Here is a 21,908-nt window from a genome sequence, read left to right on the forward strand (position 1 = left end):
ATTTGCACTAGCGACTAACATGGAAGAGAGAAGTTGCCATATCAGTACAGCATGGGTGTTTTCTATCCTTTAGCTGAAGGTACACTGTAAATGGATATCAGATAGAATATTGGCATTTGAAATATGTCCTCTCTCGGAGGAGCAACATACAGCGTTTACCATCAAATATTTAAAGTAATTGAACGATATTTTGCACTGAGTAGAGGTACATTATGGCATGTTGGAATGTGTTACAGTAACTGGGTTTTCTGTACACATTTTCACAAAGCCCAGAGTGCATTACAAAATACCAATCCATTAATTCTGTTAGTGCTGAAAAACTAGACTGATTGAGTGAAATATTGATTATTTGTTGTTCGTTCATTAGTCCCTCAGTTTATCCTTTTCTAAGGTGGATTCTGTACAACAGCCTCTGTGTTCAAGTTTCTGTTCAGGTGGATCCTGTGCATACGTTAAGCAAAGTTATCCAAGTGGAATAAGTGCAAGTGTTTGCATTAGCTTTCATTAGTCTCCCCTGTTCACCTCAACTGGAACTGTGTATATTAAAGTATCTCTGATCCACCGAAACCCCACCAACAGCAACCACACCCAATCACAATTACTTCATATTAATACATTTATAACCAGCAGTCTAAAAATTATTTTAAGTACTACTTAAAGTAGTTGTTTTGGGTATGTTTACATTGCTTTACTGTTTACTTTAACTTCACTTCATTCCTAAAGAAAATAATGTACTTTTTACTACATACATTTTTCCCTGACACCCAAAGTAGCTGTTACATTTTGAATGTTTAGCAGGACAGAAAATGGTCCAAATCACACACTTATCAAGAAAACATCCCTTGTCATCCCTACTTCCTCTGATCTGGCAGACTCACTAAACACAAATGCTTCATTTTTTAATTATGTCTGAGTGTTGGAGTGTGACCTGGCTATCTGTAAAAACAAAATTGTGCTGTCTGGTTTGCTTAATATAAGGAATATAAATTATTTGTACTTTTACTTTTATTACTTAAGTATATTTTAGGAACTACCTTTACTTTTGATACATAAGTATATTTAAAACAATACTTTTAGACTTTTACTCAAGTAGTATTTTACTGGGTGACTTTCATTTTTACTTGAGTCATTTTCTATTAAGGTATTTTTTACTCAAGTATGAGAATGTATTACTTTTTCCACCACTGTTTATACCGAACTGGGAGAATATAACTCAGATACTATGTGGAACACATTTTTCTTCAAACATCTGAACCTTTCTAGCAGGTTTTTTTTCTAGACCCATTTGTTGAAATAGGGAGTTTTTCTAATGATACAGCAGTCTCAGCATGGAGTTATGTGATGTGTTCATTCACATTAGCAAACACTACGCTTCGTCCAAGTTAATTTCACACAGTGTCTACTGAAATGGGATATGACAGGGACATTAGTATGATAAAAATCTGACATGGCTAATGTTTGCAGAATAATGCAGCATCCTGACTGCAGGATGATTATCTTCCACATTATTGAAACGTACATGTTGTTATCTTCCACATTATTGAAATGTACATTTAACATTCATCTCGCTCATTTACCTTAGAAGGATAATTCCACTGCTGCCTGTGTTTGGATTTAGTTTTCATTTTGGAATGGCTTTGCATATGTTAACATGCTATATCCACATACTGAATGTGCATCCATTTTGCCTGTGAAAATCAACCACTTTCTATATTATAAAATAATATATTTAGATTCATATTCAGTCTCACACGAGCCCTAATATCTACCCACCAGTCATTCAGACAGAATAGTATTTTTGTATAATAAAAAGATCAATTGTTTGGACATTGTGTTGTCTTTTCTTTTTAAGGTATGTTGAGAAGATTGAAATTATAGCATGTGTGCATTTCGCCTACAGCTGCAGTTTCAGTCTTACATTTATTCATTTCAAGGAATTTACGTCATAAATAGGACTGTCAAGACTGAGAAGACTTGCTTTTGATAACCTCTGTGCAATAGCCAGTAGTCAGACTGGCCAGGTACCTGGGGAGATAGAGAATACTGAGGGAGGGAAGCGGGGATGGAGGGATTCCTTAGGCTAGATACTGGGTACATCTCAGCGTAACTAAGCAACCAACCAAATGAGGCACTATGATCTCATTTATCGTCAAAAGTTGAGAATCTCCTTGATTAGCGACCATTTTTATATGTAGCCTATGCAAGGTCGGCAGAAACCACCAACAACGCCGTTTTCAGGGATACAGTATCTTCAACCTAGCTTCCGTTTCCACTGGAAAACGGACATGGGGACTTGGCTCAGGCCTTTATTTTATGCCTGCTACGTTAGGTTTGTTTTTATGAACACCTAAGGATGAGCATGAGCATACTGTGGCATTTGAATAATTACTGGTCGTAAAAAACATAATAATGGAAAAGAAACCAATGTGGTGGAGAATTCCACCACCTACAGAACTCCAATTAACCCCTGTGTGCATCTTTAAATTAAAGAATGCATTGTGTTTTATCAGTGTGCTCCGTGGTTGCCTCCATGCCAGTACTAGTGTATGAAGAGCGCAGCTGTAAATGTGTTGCTGTTCTAGCACAATACATAATACAGATAAGCAAATACAGCAGCAACACATTTGGACAATGTTTCTTTCCGTAATGCCAACGGTGCCAAACATCCGAATATACTTTTGTATATCTAGTGTATGTGGACACCCCTTCAAACCAGTCAGAAACGGGTGTATAAAATCGAGCACACATTGACAAACATTGACCATAGACAAACATTAGAATGTTAGTAGAATGGCCTTACTGAAAAGCTCAGTGACTTCCAACGTGGCACCGTCATAGGATGCCACCTTTCCAACAAGTCAGTTCCTCAAATTTCTGCCCTGCTAGAGCTACCCCGGTCACCTGTAAGTGCTGTTATTGTGAAGTGGAAATGTATAAGATCAACAACGGCTCAGCCACAAAGTGGTAGGCCACACAAGCTCATGAGACATGATCGCCGGGTGCTGAAGCGCATAGTGTGTGAAAATTGTCTGTCCTCAGTTGCCACACTCACTAACAAGTTCCAAACTCTGGAAGCAACGTCAGCACAATAACTATTTGTCGGGAGCTTCATGAAATGGCTTTCTATGCCCGAGCAGTCGCACACAAGCCAAATATCACCATGCGCAATGCCAAGGTCGGCTGGAATGGTGTAAAGCTCACCGCCATTGTACTCTGGAGCAGTGGAAACGCGTTCTCTGAAGTGATGAATCACACTTCTCCATCTGGCGGTCAGATAGACTCATCTAGGATTGGCGGATGCCTGGAGAACACCTGCCCCAATGCATAGTGCTAACTGTAAAGTTTTGGTGGAGGAGTAATAATGGTTTGGAGATGATTTTCATGTTTCGGAATAGGCCCCTTAGTACCAATGAAGGGAAATCTTAACAGTACAGCATACAATGACATTCTAGATGATTCTGTGCCTCCAATTTTGTGGCAACAGTTTGGGTAGGACCTTTCCTGTTTCAGCATGACAATGCCACCATGCACAAAGTGAGGCCCATGCAGAAATGGTTTGTTGAGATCGGCGTGGAAAACCTTGACTGGCCTCCTGCACAGAGCCCTGACCTCAACCCCAGCAAACAACTTTGGGATGAATTGGAACGCCGACTGCGAGCCAGGCCTTATCACCCAACATCAGTGCCCGACCTCATTAATACTCTTGTGGCTGAATGGAAGCAGGGCCCTGCAGCAATGTTTCAACATCTAGTGGTAAGCCTTCCCAGAAGAGTGGAGGCTGTCATAGCAGCAAAGGGGGGGCCAACTCCACATTAATGCCCATGATTTCGGAATGAGATGTTCAACGAGCAGGTGTCCACATACCTTTGGTCATGTAGTGTATCATTCCAAGCTCATGCCAAGCATGGTTGCCTCACTCTGTCTCCTCACATTGAAAGGACTTGGGAATCATGTCGAAGACAGCTTTTTCATCACATCAGGGATCCTATTTTACTTTACTCACTCTTTCTCTTCTACACCTTTTCTTCCCTCTCTCTATTTCCCTCTGACTCTCAAGCCAAAATGGAGATGAATTCAACGTATTTGCCTTTTGATGGTGTTCAGAGTGGAAATGATTAAAGTATGCCTTTCTCTGGATCTTTTATTGAGATGTGCAATTTTTTATTAGATGGATAGAGGTATCTTCCCTCAATCAGGATGTTGCTTGGCCTGATGTGGCTTTGTCGTAACCCTGCAAGTTTCATAATAAAAGCCTCTAGTATTTTACACAAATTCCAGAAATGGCAATTAGAGGGACTGCAGACACTCCTTGCGAAGAGATGGACCTGTGAACTCTATTTTTATTTTTTTTCACATTACTTTCCTTCAGGTAAGGGCCCTTTCCCGGCGGTTTTTGGTACTGTCTGCCATTGGCTGTGAATGTAATACATGTTAAGTGGTCTTCTGTGTGACACAGATGGACTGATTTATTTTTCTCGTTTGGCAGTCATAAGACAGTGGGAGAGGATTAGAGGCTACAAAGCAAGACTGTGCAGAAAGCTGCATTACAAGTAAACCATTTTTCCATCTGCCTTTTCTCTTGGTTAGGTTGCGATTATATGATTTAAGCCGACCCCAGACACACGGTGACAGATCCCATCTATCAAAGGAAAATACACCATATAGGGAACAAAAAGGATGACACTGAATCCTATACTCCATGTTTGAACAAAAATATATCGAACAGTAAAATGACAAACACACCATTCAACAGAATTCAAATTGTAGAGAAATGTCCACCTCAGTATTGTTTCCATACACAATTTTTTTGCCGGGTAAAGTCACATCGTATAAAAAAATATCTCAACAGCTGTAATGGAAACAGGTAGCTTCGGTACAATTTTATAAATGCCAACTTGTACGTGCAACATGGTGGGAACTTTTTGTGTTTGTAAAATGTAATTATGCGAGAAACGCCTTTATGTGCAACTATTGATATAATAACTATCATACCTCAGTAAATGTTGAGTCACGCGATGATATGGTGTGTGGTCCTCCCACTATGACTCGGGAAACCATGCAATTTATTAGGCTACAGATTAAATAAATTAAGATGAACTTCACAGCGTGGTGAAAGTGCACAGTGATCTTGATGCTCCTTTTCAATAAATATTGAGTGTATTATTCTGGTGATTTGATGCTTGACTGCCATTTGACAAATACAAAATATCTCACTCTTAACCATATTAATGTCATCATGTAGACCACCCTACCCGCACTGTATCTGTGAGCTGTTGGCTAGAGTGTACGTGCCAGACCAGAGTAGGCACATTTTCTATTTAAGGAAAAATGTTTTTGTGACAAAACCATCAGTAGAGTTGAAAATTCTAAGGTAACACATTGAACTATAGACTTTTATTCAGTACATAAAAACTTAAGCGAAAAAGTAGATTTTGTGTGCACTACGTCATCAACCAGTCACTTGTATCTGCAATGAGTCAGTTTGGTGGAAACACACCACTAAACATTTGCAGATTTGATTTTTTATGCTGATTTTAGAATATTCATATGAAGATCTGTCGTCAATTGTATGGGAACCTAGTTAGTGATTCAAACATGGATCATTCAGTTGAGACTCCCTCTCTGATCTGTGTACCTAGCTTATTTATTCACAAAGCACAGTTCAAACCCAATGTTAGACCAGAGAGCATTATAAACACAAGGTTGACACGCAAACCATCTGTATCACTCCTTGAGCCTTCAGATATCCATCACTGTACCATAGCCACAAGATTAGTGAGTACTTGTGTATCGCCTCACCTTGAAAAATGCTCCACGACACATGCTTTCTTCATGATTTCACCTTTGAGAGGATATGATACCGCTGCTTTAGTCCACTATCTTATCTGTGCATTGAGTTGCTGTATCTGCACTGTCACTGTATGTTTCTACCCCAGTAAGATACAGCTTGCTCCATGATCTTAGACCACAGTATGTCTGGAGTGAGCTGGTGTTGGACATCTTCATACACCAGTCTGTACTGTTCACTTAACTGGGGACCACTATCTTTTTCATTGACTGTGTTGTGTTCCCTCTCGACAGTGAGCATGTACAGAAAGTATTCACACCCCTTGACTTTTTCCACATTTTGTTGTGTTAGGCCTGAATTAAACATTGTATATTTTTTGTCACTGGCCTACACACAATACTCCATATTGTCAAAGTGGAATTGTGTTTTTCTAAAGTTTTACAAATGAATGAATAATGGAAAGCTTAAATGTCTTGAGTCAACAAGTATTCAACCCATTTGTTATGGAAAGACTAAATAAGTTCAGGAGTAAGAATTTGCTTTACAAGTCACATAAGTTGCATGGACTCTGTGGAATAATAGTGTTTAACATGATTTTTGATTGACTATCTCATCTCTGTACCCCACACATGCAAAAAAATATCTGTAAGCTCCCTCAGTCGAACAGTACATTTCAAACACAGATTCAACCACAAAGACCAGGGAGGTTTTTCCAATGCCTCGCAAATATAGGCACCTATTAGTAGATGTGTCAACATTTAAAAAAAAAGCAGACATTGAATATCTCTTTGAGAACAGTGAAGTTATTAACAATTTTGAAGCCCATGCCTAGTCTTTTTTATTCTCACCCCATCCTAGCCCAGCCCAGCTAAATCTCTGATAGATGTATGTTGCTTCCAGGAGGTTAGCCTTGATGTAGAATCAAAAATAAATAAATATTTAAATAAATATTTTCTGACTGCTGGTCTCAATGCTTTGGATGTGCGTTTTGTTCTGAGCTAGAGATCGCATTTTGATACTTGTGTAATATAATAATATATGCCGTTTAGCAGACACTTTTATTCAAAGCGACTTACACTAATGAGTGCATACATTTTATGTGACTGCTGAATTGGTCAACCTAGATTGACTCTGCATAGTTCTATAGGAGATGGTGAGCAATATAAAGCTCTGTAAGGATGCTAAAGTATCAAATTGAAAAGGAGCCATAAGATGAAATACAATGTGTCTCAGGGCTATAGGGGAAAGCACTCCCAAGGTGATTTCCCAGGTAATGGACCTTTTAGCATGGAAATCAGGGAGTAAGGGAATAGGGACTGCTATTAAACGGCTCCACTGTTGCTCCTTTGGGATGCATGGACTTAATCAGTTATATTTCACAGATGCCATCTTTTATATATGGGTACACATTAATCTGCAGTGTTTTAAGTCCTTAATTGGACAGAACCATGTGGGATAGGCCCAGAATGAAACAGCAGAGAAGAATGATGGTTCTCCCTTTAATTGAACCGGGCCTTACTGCTTGCACAACACTCAGAGGACTTGTTGAAGTGAAGCAACGTAACTATTCACCAGCAATGCCTCTGATAATATTGAAAGAAGTTACTAAACTGGTAATAGGCTTCTGTGTTTTTTTCCGATACTACTGCAATCTCGGTACCCAGAACCATATCTTGCATTCACATAGCATACATAACATCTTGAATAGGTTATTAAGTAATTGAACAGTGTTGTGGTAAGAGTGTGGGATCTTTAATAAGCTAAAGCGTCACACGCTATACTTTATTTAACTATTTCTTCAGAAATATAAAACGCAATATTATTTTGCAATGCTTTGATGTGTTTCCATGGTACATATGGTGCACACTTTGTTTTTGTTGGCGAGGCTAATTGGCTAGATATCTTGTTATCTACCTACTCTAGCTATGAATGATGTAGGCCAATATGACATGTTCCGACTACAAAATGGTGCATTCTTAAAGAGTTTCCCTTTGCAGGTCTGCAGCTGAGATCGCCTGCATATTATGCTATCTATAGATCACTGCATTTTATTATTTTATCCACAGAGTATTTTTCATGTGGTATGGATTTAAATCTGTCTGCCTCAAAATTGGATTTTCAGAATTATATTTAGCGTAGCGTCCCTAAATTGACTCTTTGGAGTAATAACTCCTTTTTTATCGCTAAAAGTATTAAATGCACACGCTTATTGGTTTTGAATGTAAAACTGTGCTGTGCTTAAAGAGTCTGATGTGAGTGCTGTGCTTAAAGAGTCTGATGTGAGTGCTGTGCTTAAAGAGTCTGATGTGAGTGCTGTGCTTAAAGAGTCTGATGTGAGTGCTGTGCTTAAAAAGTTTGATGTGAGTGCTGTGCTTAAAGAGTCTGATGTGAGTGCTGTGCTTAAAGAGTCTGATGTGAGTGCTGTGCTTAAAGAGTGATGTGAGTGCTGTGCTTAAAGAGTCTGATGTGAGTGCTGTGCTTAAAACGTCTGATGTGAGTGCTGTGCTTAAAGAGTCTGATGTGAGTGCTGTGCTTAAAGAGTCTGATGTGAGTGCTGTGCTTAAAGAGTCTGATGTGAGTGCTGTGAGTCATTTTCAGGAAGACTCCAAAATATGATTATTAAACATCAAACACTGTAAAATACCTGACTCTTAAAAATCTTCACGTGGATTTTCTTGCAAAGTTTTATCTAAATAGGGTATTTACAATCTGAGTAAATTATAATCAATGTTTGCATGTGAATGTACCGCAGCTCTGTGTTCATACCTTAGAGACATCCCAGGTTATTCATCTGTTCTCTGTTTTGTACTCTCTGTCTTCCAGGTTTCTTAAGCACAGGGGACCAAGCTTCCAAAGGAAACTATGGACTTCTTGATCTGATCCAAGCCCTGCGCTGGACTAGCGAGAATATTGCTTTCTTTGGTGGTGACCCTTTACGAATAACAGTTTTCGGATCAGGGGCTGGCGCCTCCTGTGTCAACCTCCTGACCCTGTCCCATTATTCTGAAGGTAACCGTTGGAGCAATTCAACCAAAGGTATAATGCAGAGGTTGCAACTTTTTCAATTTTCAGTGTCGCATGCCACCTGTGTGATTTAAGTTGATGAGAGTATTTTGTTCTCAAATGGCCACAGGAAGTAGGGGTGCTGAGGGTGCTGAAGCACCCCCTGAAACATCACAATAAAAACAGGAAGTAGGGGTGCTGAGGGTGCTGCAGCACCCCCTGAAACATCACAATAAAAACATATGTACAGTACCAGTCAAAAGTTTGGACACACCTACTCATTTCAGTTGTTTTCTTTATTTTTGCTGTTTTCTACATTGTAGAATAATAGTGAAGACCTCACCACTATGTAATACACATATGGAATCATGTTGTAATCAAAAAAGTGTTCAACATATCAAAATATATTTTAGATTTTAGAGTCTTCAAAATAGCCACCCTTTGCCTTGATGACAGCTTTGCACACTCTTGGCATTGTCTCAACCAGCTTCATGAGGTAGTTACCTGGAATGCATTTCAATGAATAGGTGTGCCTTGTTAGAAGTTAATTTGTGGAATTTCTTTCCTTCTTATTGCATTTGAGCCAATCAGTTGTCTTATGACAAGGTATGGGTGGTATACAGAAGTCCATATTATGGCAAGAACAGCTCAAATAAGCTAAGAGAAATGACAGTCCATCATTTCTTTAAGACATGAAGGTCAGTCAGTATGGAGCATTTCAAGAACTTTGAACATTTCTAAAAACCATCAAGCGCTATGATGATACTGGCTCTCATGAGGACCTCCACAGGAACGGAAGACACAGAGTTATCTCTGCTGCAGAGAATAAGTTCATTAGAGTTACCAGCCTCAGAAATTACAGTCCAAATAAATGCTTCACAGAGTTCAAGTAGCAAACACATCTCATCATCAACTGTTCAGAGGAGACGTGAATCAGGCCTTCATGGTCGACCTGCTGCAAAGAAACGACTACTAAAGGACACCAATAATAATAAGAGACTTGCTTGGGCCAGGAATCACGAGCAATGGACATTAGACCGGTGGAAATCTGTCCTTTGGTCTGATGAGTCCAAATTTGAGATTGTTGGTTCCAACCGCCGTGTCTTTGTGAGACGCAGAGTAGGTGAACGGAGGATCTCTGTATGTGTGGTTCCCACTGGGAAGCATGGAGGAGGAGGTGTTATGCAGTGGGGTTGCTTTGCTGGTGACACTGTTGGTGATTTATTTAGAACTCAATGCACACTTAACCTCTCTGGGCGCCAAATTCAAATAAATTACTATAAAAATCTAACTTTCATTAAATCACACATGCAATATAGCAAATTAAAGCTACACTTGTTGTGAATCCAGCCAACATGTCAGATTTCAAAAAGGCTTTTTGGAGAAAGCAAACAATGCTATTATCTGGGGATAACACCTCCGTAAAACAAAGAGAGAAACCATATTTCAACCCTGCAGGCATGACACCTAACGCAGAAATAAAAATATAATTATTTTGTTGGCACTCCAATATGTCCCATAAACATCACAAATGGTCCTTTTGTTTGATTAATTGTGTCGATATACAGTGGGGAGAACAAGTATTTAATACACTGCCGATTTTGCAGGTTTTCCTACTTACAAAGCATGAAGAGGTGTGTAATTTTTATCATAGGTGCACTTCAACTGTGAGAGACAGAATCCAAAACAAAAATCCCGAAAATCACATTTTTAAGTAATTAATTTGCATTTTATTGCATGACATAAGTATTTGATCACCTACTAACCAGTAAGAATTCCGGCTCTCACAGACCTGTTAGTTTTTCTTTAAGAAGCCCTCATATGTTCTCCACTCATTACCTGTATTAACTGCACCTGTTTGAACTCGTTACCTGTATAAAAGACACCTGTCCACACACTCAATCAAACAGACTCCAACCTCTCCACACTGGCCAAGACCAGAGGGCTGTGTAAGGACATCAGGGATAAAATTGTAGACCTGCACAGGGCTGAGATGGGCTACAGGACAATAGGCAAGCAGCTTGGTGAGAAGTCGCAATTATTAGAAAATGGAAGAAGTTCAAGATGACGGTCAATCACCCTCGGTCTGGGGCTCCATGCAAGATCTCACCTCATGGGGCATCAATGATCACGAGGAAGGTGAGGGATCAGCCCAGAAGTGACCAGGTCCTGCCGTGTAATGATCTGATGAGAGCTGGGACCACATTCTCAAAGAAAACCAGTAGTAGCACACTTAAAATCCTGCAGCGTACGCAAGGTCCCCTTGCTCAAGCCAGCGCATGTCCAGGCCCGTCTGATGTTTGCCAATGACCATCTGGATGATCCAGAGGAGGAATGGGAGTAGGTCATGTGGTCTGATGAGACAAAAATAGAGCTTTTTGGTCTAAAGTCCACTTGCCGTGTTTGGAGGAAGAAGAAGGAGGAGTACAACCTCAGGAACACCATCCCAACCGTGAAGCATGGAGATGGAAACATCATTCTTTGGGGATGCTTTTCTGCAAAGGGGACAGGACGACTGCACCGTATTGTGCGGAGGATGGATGGGGCCATGTATCGCGAGATCTTGGCCAACAACCTCCTTCCCTCAGTAAGCGCATTGAAGATGGGTCGTGGCTGTGTCTTCCAGCATGACAACGACCCAAAACACACAGCCAGGGCAACTAAGGAGTTGCTCCGTAAGAACCATCTCAAGGTTTTGGAGTGGCCTAGCCAGTCTCCAGACCTGACCCCAATAGAAAATCTTTGGAGGGAGCTGAAAGTCCGTATTGCCCAGCGACAGCCCCGAAACCTGAAGGATCTGGAAAAGGTCTGTATGGAGGAGTGGGCCAAAATCCCTGCTGCAGTGTGTGCAAACCTGGTCAAGAACTACAGGAAACGTATTATCTCTGTAATTGCAAAATTATATATTTCTGTACCAAATATTAAGTTCTGTTTTTCTGATGTATCAAATACTTATGTCATGCAATAAAATGCTAATCAATTACTTAAAAATCATACAATGTGATTTTTGTTTTAGATTCTGTCTCTCACAGTTGAAGTGTACCTATGATAAAAATTACAGACCTCTACATACTTTGTAAGTAGGAAAACCTGCAAAATGGGAAGTGTATCAAATACTTGTTCTCCCCACTGTATATCGACGGAATGCCCATTTATTTGGCGCATTTGATCCAGAAAAACACTGGTTCCAACTTGCTCAATGTGACTACAAAATATCTCAAAGGTTGTTACCTGTAAACATTGCCAAAACATTTCAAACTACTTTTGTAATACAACATTAGGTATTTTTAACGTAAAAAATCGACAAAATTGAAGACGGGATGATCTGTGTTCAATACAGGAGGAAAACAGGAGGAAAACTGAAGCTAGCTTTCTGGTCATGCGCTTCTTATCTAACAATACACTTCAGGTGACCCTCGTTCAAGATGGCCGTACTTCTTCATTACACAAAGGAATAACCTCAACCAATTTCTAAAGACTGTTGACATCCAGTGGAAGCGATAGGAACTGCAAGAAGGTCCCTTAAAAATCTCGATTCCCAATGAAATCTCATTGAAAAGAGGGTAACCTTAAAAAAAAATCTGAATGGTTTGTCCTCTGGGTTTCGCCTGCTAAATAAGTTCTGTTATACTCACAGACATGATTCAAACAGATTTAGAAACTTCAGAGTGTTTTCTATCCAAATCTAGTAATAACATGCATATCTTATCTTCTGGAGATGTGTAGCAGGCAGTAGAATTTGTGCATGCATTTCATTCGGACGTGAAAATACTGCCCCCTGTCACCAAGAAGTGTCACCAGCATGGCTACCACAGCATTCTGCAGCGATACGCCATCCCATCTGGTTTGCGCTTAGTGCGACTATCATTTGTTTCTCAACAGGACAATGACCCAACACACCTGCAGGCTGCGTAAGGGCTATTTGACCAAGAAGGAGAGTGATGGAGTGCTGCATCAGATGACCTGGCCTCCACAATCACCCAACTTCAACCCAATTGAGATGGTTTGGGATGAGTTGTACAGCAGAGTGAAGGAAAATCAGTTAACAAGTGCTCAGCATATGTGGGAACTCCTTCAAGACGGTTGGAAAAGCATTCCAGGTGAAGCTGGTTAATAAGAGAATGCCAAGAGTACGCAAAGCTGTCATCATTGCAAAGAGTGGCTACTTTGAAGAATCTAAAATCTTTTTTGATTTGTTCAACACTTTTTCGGTTACTACATGATTCCATATGTGTTATTTCACAGTTTTCATGTCTTTGCTATTATTCTACAAAGTAGAAAATAGTAAAAATAAATAAAAACTCTTGAATGAGTAGACGTGTACATACTTTTGACTGGTACGGTATATATTTATTTATTACAAAATCATTGCACTGGGCCTTTACTAGTCCTGTATTAGCTGCCCGAAATAGCCATCTGCCCCCCCCCCCCCCCCGCCCCCCCCCCCCCCCCCATCGGCAAAAGAATCGCAGCACGCCCAACCCCAAACATCTTCCCCTGTGTAAAGTGCTTTTGATTCTCTCTCTCTCTCTAACCTTCACGTATACATTTTAATTGCCATAGTCCCCACCTTTCATATGCCACTCTGCCTCACAACCACAAAGAACTGTAGACAATCCTGCTTCTTTACTTTTCCCTTCCTTCCTAGCAGCTGGATATATACATTTGTATTTTCCCTGTTTTTCTAAGACCTTATATTGTGTAAAACTCTTCACAGGGAGAAGGTTAAAGTTGACTAAAGCACTGACCATATATGGGCTCTAATGGTATTCCCACTTTTTTTGGATTGTATCGCTATCTCACCTCCTAATCCACGTTCTTAGGGGAGCCCCAATCAATGTTATCATGTCAGTGTATTGCTCCCTCTAATCTTATTGTCTTCAAGAGATTAATTAAATACAAAACTATTAATATTCATACCACAGTATGACACTTTTCAGACACAGCATGATCAATCCTGCTCCTACAACTTTGTCATTTCCATCTTTTCTCAATGTTCATGTGTGGGTTGGATCGAAAGACAGATTTCATATCAACATGTTTGAAAATGTGAGAAAGTTTTCTTTGTTATTAGAATGATAAAAATACATGTACGTTAAAAGAGGTTATTTCTTGTTTATAAAACATCAGAATTAACAATACGTGTCGTGATAATTCCTATGATATTGTAACTGTGTAACAAGTCTGTCTACAAACCTTGTCAAACAAACCCTGAAATAGAAGTCTGACTGTTTGTAAAGCAGTAATCTCTGTTAACAATGCAGATGTCTGTCAAGACAAGAGACAATGTCTCTCTGTGCTCTCCCAGGAATTGCACAATAAACTAAGCTAGACAAATTGACTTTTACATTTTCAAGGTTGTGAGGAGAGTTACGTCTATTGCCAGCAAATTTAATCGCTCTTCAAGTGCACATAACTCTACAAGTGCACATTTAGATTTTAGTGTGAGTACACATCATGCTGTGTTTGGATGTTTAGTAATGACAGTTTCAGTGGCATTTCCTCCTGAGTGGCAGGTCATGTAGAGAGAGAGTAGAGTATTACTTTGGGAAATTATTTTATCACAGCATGCATCATCAATGACTTACAATGATAGGACCCATGATTAAGACACATAAAGGCCCATGCACCAACCATAGTATCCCTAAAATAATAGTCTGTTTTCTATCATACTCTGGGGGAAAGCCGGCAACAACATGTCCCAGTGTGATGCATTGTGATGCTACATTATGAGGTGTTGTCTGACTCTGGTTGGCTTGTATCTTGTCTCTCTGCAGGACTTTTCCAGAGAGCTATAGCACAGAGTGGCACTGCGTTGTCCAGCTGGGCAGTCAGCTTCCAGCCTGCTAAGTACGCTCGCATGTTGGCCAAGAAGGTGGGCTGCAACCTGAAGGACACGGTGGACCTGGTGGAGTGTCTGCAGAAGAAGCACTACAAGGAGCTGGTGGACCAGGACATCCAGCCAGCCAGGTACCATATCGCCTTCGGGCCTGTCATAGATGGAGATGTGATCCCAGACGACCCCCAGATCCTCATGGAGCAGGGCGAGTTCCTCAACTATGACATCATGCTGGGCGTCAACCAGGGCGAGGGCCTGAAGTTTGTGGAGCTCATCGTAGATAACGAGAACGGCGTCCAGGCCAATGATTTTGACTACGCCGTGTCCAGCTTCGTGGACGACCTGTACGGTTACCCGGAGGGCAAAGACATTCTGCGTGAGACCATAAAGTTCATGTACACGGACTGGGCTGATAAACACAACCCAGAGACCAGGAGGAAGACCCTACTAGCTCTGTTCACTGACCACCAATGGGTGGCTCCGGCCGTGGCCACAGCAGATCTCCACTCCAGCTTTGGGTCACCAACATACTTCTATGCCTTCTACCACCACTGCCAGACAGAGCAGGTGCCCCCGTGGGCAGACGCAGCCCACGGTGACGAGATCCCCTATGTGTTTGGCCTGCCCATGATCGGTCCCACAGAACTGTTCCCCTGTAACTTCTCCAAGAACGACGTCATGCTCAGTGCTGTGGTGATGACTTACTGGACTAATTTTGCCAAAACTGGGTACGTGTGGTACTGAAACCTATTTTAAGCTGTAATGTGTTTATGCCAGCAAGCTTGTGTGTGTGTGTGTTACATTTTTGTGTAGTTAAAGATTTGAATACCATGTTGTATACATTTATGGTTTATGTTGGACAGCATATCAATGTGTGTCATTGTCCCATCCCATATTCAAAGACATGCTGTTAATTAATGACAAATGATGGTTGCCTGGATAGTGGAATTCTCAATAGAAAAAAAAATATATATATTTTTTTGCCTTTAAGCATGTAGTCATGGAGGTAATTGTTTTTTGGAGAATAATGGGGGACAATGGCTTTTTCCCTCAGCAGCCAAAGAGCCCAAAGGGACCATTGAGATACTAATGATCTACATATATAACAGTAAATTGACATATAAAACAGGGCACCAATGAGATTTATGCCTCCACTTTGCATGGTTAAGCCAGTTTATGATGTGTTCTGACTGGCTCCCTATGCCATTCCCAGAAAATGGTACTCGTTCTGCTGGAATGAGCCTCCATTCCTCATGCTTTGTAGTGGTGCTTTGCTCATACTAAGTCCCGTCTTTCCCTTGCAGTGACCCTAACCAGCCGGTCCCCCAGGATACCAAGTTCATCCACACTAAGCCTAACCGTTTCGAGGAGGTGGCGTGGACTCGCTACAACCAGAAAGACCAGCTGTACCTCCACATCGGCCTGAAACCCCGCGTCAAGGAGCACTACCGGGCCAACAAGGTCAACCTATGGCTGGAGCTGGTGCCCCACCTCCACAGCCTAAACGAGGTCACCCAGATCATCTCCACCACCACCAAGGTCCCCCCACCGGAGGTCACGCCCAGGTCACCAAAGAAGATCCCTGTCAACACCAAGAGGCCTAACCCTACGCCTTTCCCCACCGAGACTCAGGACAGTCAGAATCAGCCCTTCCTGGTGGATCAGAGGGACTACTCCACTGAGCTGAGTGTCACCATCGCTGTGGGTGCCTCGCTGCTCTTCCTCAACATCCTGGCCTTTGCTGCCCTCTACTACAAGAAGGATAAGCGGCGGCACGACGTGCACCGGCGCTGCAGCCCCCAGCGCAACACGACCAATGACCTGGCGCACACACAGGAGGAGGAGATCATGTCCCTGCAGATGAAGCACACAGACCTGGACCACGAGTGCGACGCCATGCATCCACACGAGGTAGTTCTGAGAACTGCCTGCCCGCCAGACTACACGCTAGCCATGCGCCGCTCACCTGACGACATCCCCCTCATGACCCCCAACACCATCACCATGATCCCCAACACCATGCAGGGCCTCCAGTCGTTGCACAACTTCAACACCTTCCCCAGTAGTGCACAGAACAACACCCTGCCTCACACCCTGCCCCACCCACACTCACACTCCACCACCAGGGTATAGCCGGACGGATGGACGCTGACACACACAGCACATGCCAGAGCTCACACCCAGCCCGATCAAACGGATGTGGAATAACTTCTACTCCTGTGAATATATTAAGGGAATAGGGATTTTGCTGGGACGGGAGAAGAATTTCATTTGATATAAAAGAAGAAATTAGAAAGAAGTCAAACAAATATTTCAAATGAAAAAATAAACAAAGAGAAGGATACTTTTTATTTCTGTTATTGAAACAGAACAAGGTCAACTTTTCCAGCTACAGATATCAACTTTGGAATTTTATAAACGATTGCTTGATCCTGTTATCTTGGAAAAGAGAGAAAACCTCAGTGGAGTTTCAGAGGAGTAGCAGGTCGCTTTGTAAATGAAAGAAAACATATTGTTTTCCTGAGGCATCAAACTGTAGAGTACTCTTTCTGGAGTCAAGGGGAGATGCAACCAATTTAGGCATGTGTTACTCTACAAGTAGAGGCAATGTAAGATATGACAAAAACAATCTAGAGAGAGGGAAAAACTCTTAAAGGTTATGCACAATGTAAACATTTTCAAAATGTCGTGGATTCTTCTCAGAAATTTATTTTTGGGGAACAGTTTTATTGTATAGAGCCTTTTTACATATCTAGATATGTACACAAAGCACCAATGCTGTTTAAGTCATTCTTGGGCGTCAATTCCGCAAATCTGCCAGCAGAACAAAAACGGAGGGATCCACTGGCTTTCTGGCAGATACAGCTTCATCACACAAGTGCTGTCTATACCGAGAGCTGGAGGACAAAGAATACTGGATATTTTTAGCACGAAGCGCATGACAATTTATCTGCTTGATGGCTGTTCTGCTGATTAAGTCATAATTAAGAAATAAAGTCAGCCCCATTGGAATAGTTTGAAGGAACACTTCTGATTGGCTTACAAACCCACAAACCCACATGGGTTAAGGTCATGATCATAATTGGGGACAGCAGGGGAGGGTGGGCTTACGGTAACTACAGTACATACACAATAGCTTGAGTGAACATGGGTATGAGGACTAGTTTTGTACAATGTGTGTTGGTACAACTTTTTGATAGTGGTGAATCACTCGCTGTTTGGGATCCCGATGGAGGGACGTTTCATTGTACTCTTTTGATCAATGTTATTTGCTATTACTTATTAGGTTACTTATCACTGCTCTTGACTAGTTCAAGGAAACTTTAACGTAGAAAAGTAATTACCTGCACTGTTTATTATTTTTGTTTTCCGTATGAATGATCCCTAAACACAAAGTGTGCCCAGGGCCATGAAGAAGGGAAGGTGAAGGCTAGGGAATAGTAGAACCTCTTGACTGCATCTTTCCCCCTATTATCCTTTCATATAGTATGTTCCGTAGCACTGTTTAAAGATTTATGCGTATAAATGTGTAATTGAAGCGAGGATGCCCTCCGCTGACATGTTGGATGTGCCTGCAACCCAACAGCAGGAGGAAGAGAGGCGGGGTGGAGAGAGAGCGAGAGAACAGGGGCTCCAGGAACTCCCATGGTACACCTCTCCCAGGGAGGAAACAGCATTCAGGCAGATTCACTGCAGTAGAACCGCTTAGAACCGTCTAGCCAGCACCCTTGTCTCTCACAGAGTAATTTCCATTTGCTTCTGTTCTGTTCTTTTTTATTTTCTACTGATGATGCTGTACTGTATTGTCTCAGATTTAGTTCTTGTTGTTCTGTAGCATGGTTTATTCGTGAACACACGCCTTGGTGTCACATTGTACAAGACTGTCAGCGTGTTACCATGACTGTCCCGCTAACCTCTAGGCAGCCCATAGTGAATGTTCCTGCCCTCACAATGCCAGAGTGCAACTTCCCTCTGCCAGCTATCGCAGGCCAGGGGAGTAACAATGTGTTATACAAATACATACCAGAGTGAATAGCTTAAAGGAGGAAGCCGCTGAGGGGAAAATAGTTCTCTAAACAGTCAAAAGCCCCACTGTACTCAAGCAGAGAGTGAAGACGGCACATACAGTAGTAAGAGGCGACACATAAGTAAGACAAAGTACCATTTCCCTGTCAATAAAGGCTGGATATAATGCGTCTACTGAGGGGAGACAGTTGCTCTACAGTTCATCAAAGTAAGAACATACCCTGCCAAACAATGGGACGTAGACAAGGTATAGCTTTTCTGGGGGAGGTGAAGGTAAATTATAGTCCACATTGCCCAAAACTAAAACGCAAGCAATTTCATCAGCCTGTATTGCAGTGGTGTGACCTCTAAACAATGCTCCTTACTGGAGAAATGACACAGGGGGAGAGAAACGCCCAGCGAATTAAACATGTAATTGCACTACGGACAAATGATCAAGTAATTGGAGAACAACATTGGAGAGTTGGCAGGAGAGGCGAACGCCACAGAAGCACTCACTCTACCACGCAGGATGAATGATTGGGGATTAAGAGGTGCGGGGAGAAAACTGTGCTCTGTTTCTGAATAACACAAAACCTCTGACACAGAGCCAGTCCTCAACAGGATGTTCCCATGGATCCTCCCTCTTCACCACTCCGTACCCTACCGGGGAGGATTGGAAACAGAGTTAGAAATGGGACAACCGGTACTACCCTCCTTCCCTCCCAAAAAGGCTGATTCTGCACTTCCCCTATATTCAATTACTGCAGGTATGAATATGGATAGTTGCTGCTCACCAGACTCTTTCTCCACCATGCTCCCTCAGAGTGGTGTTAAAGGCCCAGTGCAGTCAAAAACGGACTTTCCTATGTATTATATATATTTCCACACTCTGAGGTTATAATAATAATGTGAAATTGACCGCCTGCAATGTCAGCCTGTTTTGGTGGGATAGAGTTTTGGCCCGCCTGGTAACATGTCCAGGCAGTAAATTGTTAATAAACCAATAAGAAAGAGGGTTCAAAACATCTCTACCAATACCAGCTAGTTATTCAGTGTTCCCCTCCCCAACTCAGACCACTCCCAGACAGTTTCTCTTGCTTGGAAAATTGCTAAGAAGCTATTTTTGTTTATTTTTGACAATTTTAATTGAACACAATCACAGTAAGGTACTTTTAATTGTTACCCATCAATTATTTGATATCGAGATAAAAATGGCTGCACTGGACCTTTTAAAATGTTACGAGCCAGTGGTGAAGGAGAGCTATAAGGGCTTTCGCTCCAGATTTGCATGCAGGACTTCCAGAATGCGAGAGAAAGAAGGGTTATACCTCAAACTATAATGTGACGATGTGGCTCAGGCCTTACCTGTGTTACCCAGTCCTGGACAGAGGAGGGTCAAGAATTGTGAATGAATGTAATGCGAAGAGTGCCATTTTCCAAAAAATGCTACACTACATCTTTGAGATCTATGAAGATATTTTAAGATCTGTAAAAGGCTGATCGCTCTTTCAAAATGTCTGTGAGAAGGGCGCTATGTGCGTGGGTATTTCAGTTGTATTGTAGATTTGTCACTTTCTTTCTGGTTAAAATAGTAATTACTTTTCTGGAGCACAATAAATTATTTTAATAAGCTGAATTAGCAGTGCTGCAACTCTTTATTTACCTGTTGTGTTTGGTCAATAGTCTGATTTGATTCAATTGTAGAGTAGACACTCACAGTTAAAGAATGCTTGACAGAACTGAACTTAAAGCAACCCTGTAGTCAGTCACTTGTCAGGTGGTCTGTCAGACACTGTTGGGTTCCTTTGCTAGGGCTACAGTATATAGGACTTCGTGTTGATGTGTCCTAGACTTAAAACAGAATCTCAGAAATTTGACACGCAGGTTTTGACCGGTTCAGTTGTTGTTGTTGTTAAGTGACAGAGATGAAAGATAAGTAATTTAATGGATTTTTACTGCTGTGCTTTCTGTGGTCTGTTGGGGCTGTGTCATGGAGGTGTCAATGATATATTTTCCTCTTATCTGTAAAAATCACAAGCATATTTGGCATTCCCTTTCATGCTAATCAGAAATTAATCTAGACTCGTCCACTTTGGAAATGGTGACATTTTACTTGTTGGCAACGATTAAAAACCAATTATTTCCCCACCTGACTTCGACATTTGAGAGCAGGCGAGAGATTCTGTCTTGAGACTGAGGGGAATAAACACAGAGCTGTTTACCGTGTGCGGTTTTAACCAAGGGCACAGATGCTCCTGCCAAAGAGCAGCTCAAATCCTGTTTGATAAGGGTTCGCCATTTCCCATTATGGAGTATTTCACAACATCAAACACTTTTGCCTCTGATAACCAGTCTTTCATTTACATGCACTGTTCGATCTATCTCATTCATCCCAGGGCCAATTCTTGCAAGCCTTTTATAACATTAGATAATTGCTATGTACTTAAGCAATGTTTTATAAAACTGTTGCGTAACTTTGTTCTACCTATAGTGCAGCAGCATATTTTGTGAAATAGGTTGATTATCCTGTCAAAAGTGCAATGCAATATGCTCTGAGAGTCGGGAAAACCATACCGAAGAGTTGACCTATACTAATCCTTATGTATGTTTCAGATTTGAATGACTGTGGGTAGGTAACTAGCATCACATTTATGTTTGAATTGTTGGCTACAAATGGATGTTCAACAGCAAATCAGCTACACTTCTATCATGTCACCCCCCATTTTGGAGTGCATGGGAGTCACTACAAATAAACATACACTTCTATGTGACCCTGTGTAACTGACTCTGCCAATAGACAATGTACTTTGCATTATTTGTGGTTTGTTTTCTTTGGATCCTTCAAAATAAAGTTAACAGCCTCCTCCAACCCAAACCATTTTATCTGTAATGGTAAGGCTTCTGTTTGCCTTCAGTGACTTAAGTTTGTGTGTGGACATCCATGGCTTTCATGAGCATTTTCAATATCATTAATAAATATTATCTTATTTTTTAACTTGCTCAGACTATTGTCCTCCTGTGTTCTGATGTACCTGCCTTATACATTATTCCAACACAGCAACTCTGACTGGTGCTGAAGAGTCTTTCTATTTTGAATCTTACACATAAATAGTTGAGGTCAAATATTACTATGGCTGGGCGATATTGCCAAAATATATCAGAATATTTGTCTCATTTTTGACATTATGAAGATATTTTAAATTCGAAATGTTTTTCATGAGTACTGCTTGACCCTAGAATGGAAATACATACATTCTAAGTCATTTTAAT

General features: G+C 41.3%; 1 protein-coding gene across 2 annotated transcripts in view; it reads left to right on the top strand.

The window, feature by feature from the left end:
* LOC109897497 (neuroligin-1) overlaps positions 1 to 21,643 on the top strand; it is a 288,866-nt gene extending 267,223 nt beyond the window's left edge. For both annotated transcript variants that reach the window (XM_031833398.1, XM_031833400.1), the window contains 3 exons: positions 8,612 to 8,824; positions 14,569 to 15,358; positions 15,935 to 21,643. In XM_031833398.1, coding sequence (XP_031689258.1) covers positions 8,612 to 8,824; positions 14,569 to 15,358; positions 15,935 to 16,763 — 1,832 coding nt within the window. In that variant the 3' untranslated portion in view covers positions 16,764 to 21,643. The remainder of the gene's footprint in view (positions 1 to 8,611; positions 8,825 to 14,568; positions 15,359 to 15,934) is intronic.
* The last annotated feature ends 265 nt before the right edge of the window (positions 21,644 to 21,908 follow it).

The sequence above is a fragment of the Oncorhynchus kisutch genome, linkage group LG10, assembly GCF_002021735.2.
Source record: "Oncorhynchus kisutch isolate 150728-3 linkage group LG10, Okis_V2, whole genome shotgun sequence".
NCBI lineage: Eukaryota > Metazoa > Chordata > Actinopteri > Salmoniformes > Salmonidae > Oncorhynchus > Oncorhynchus kisutch.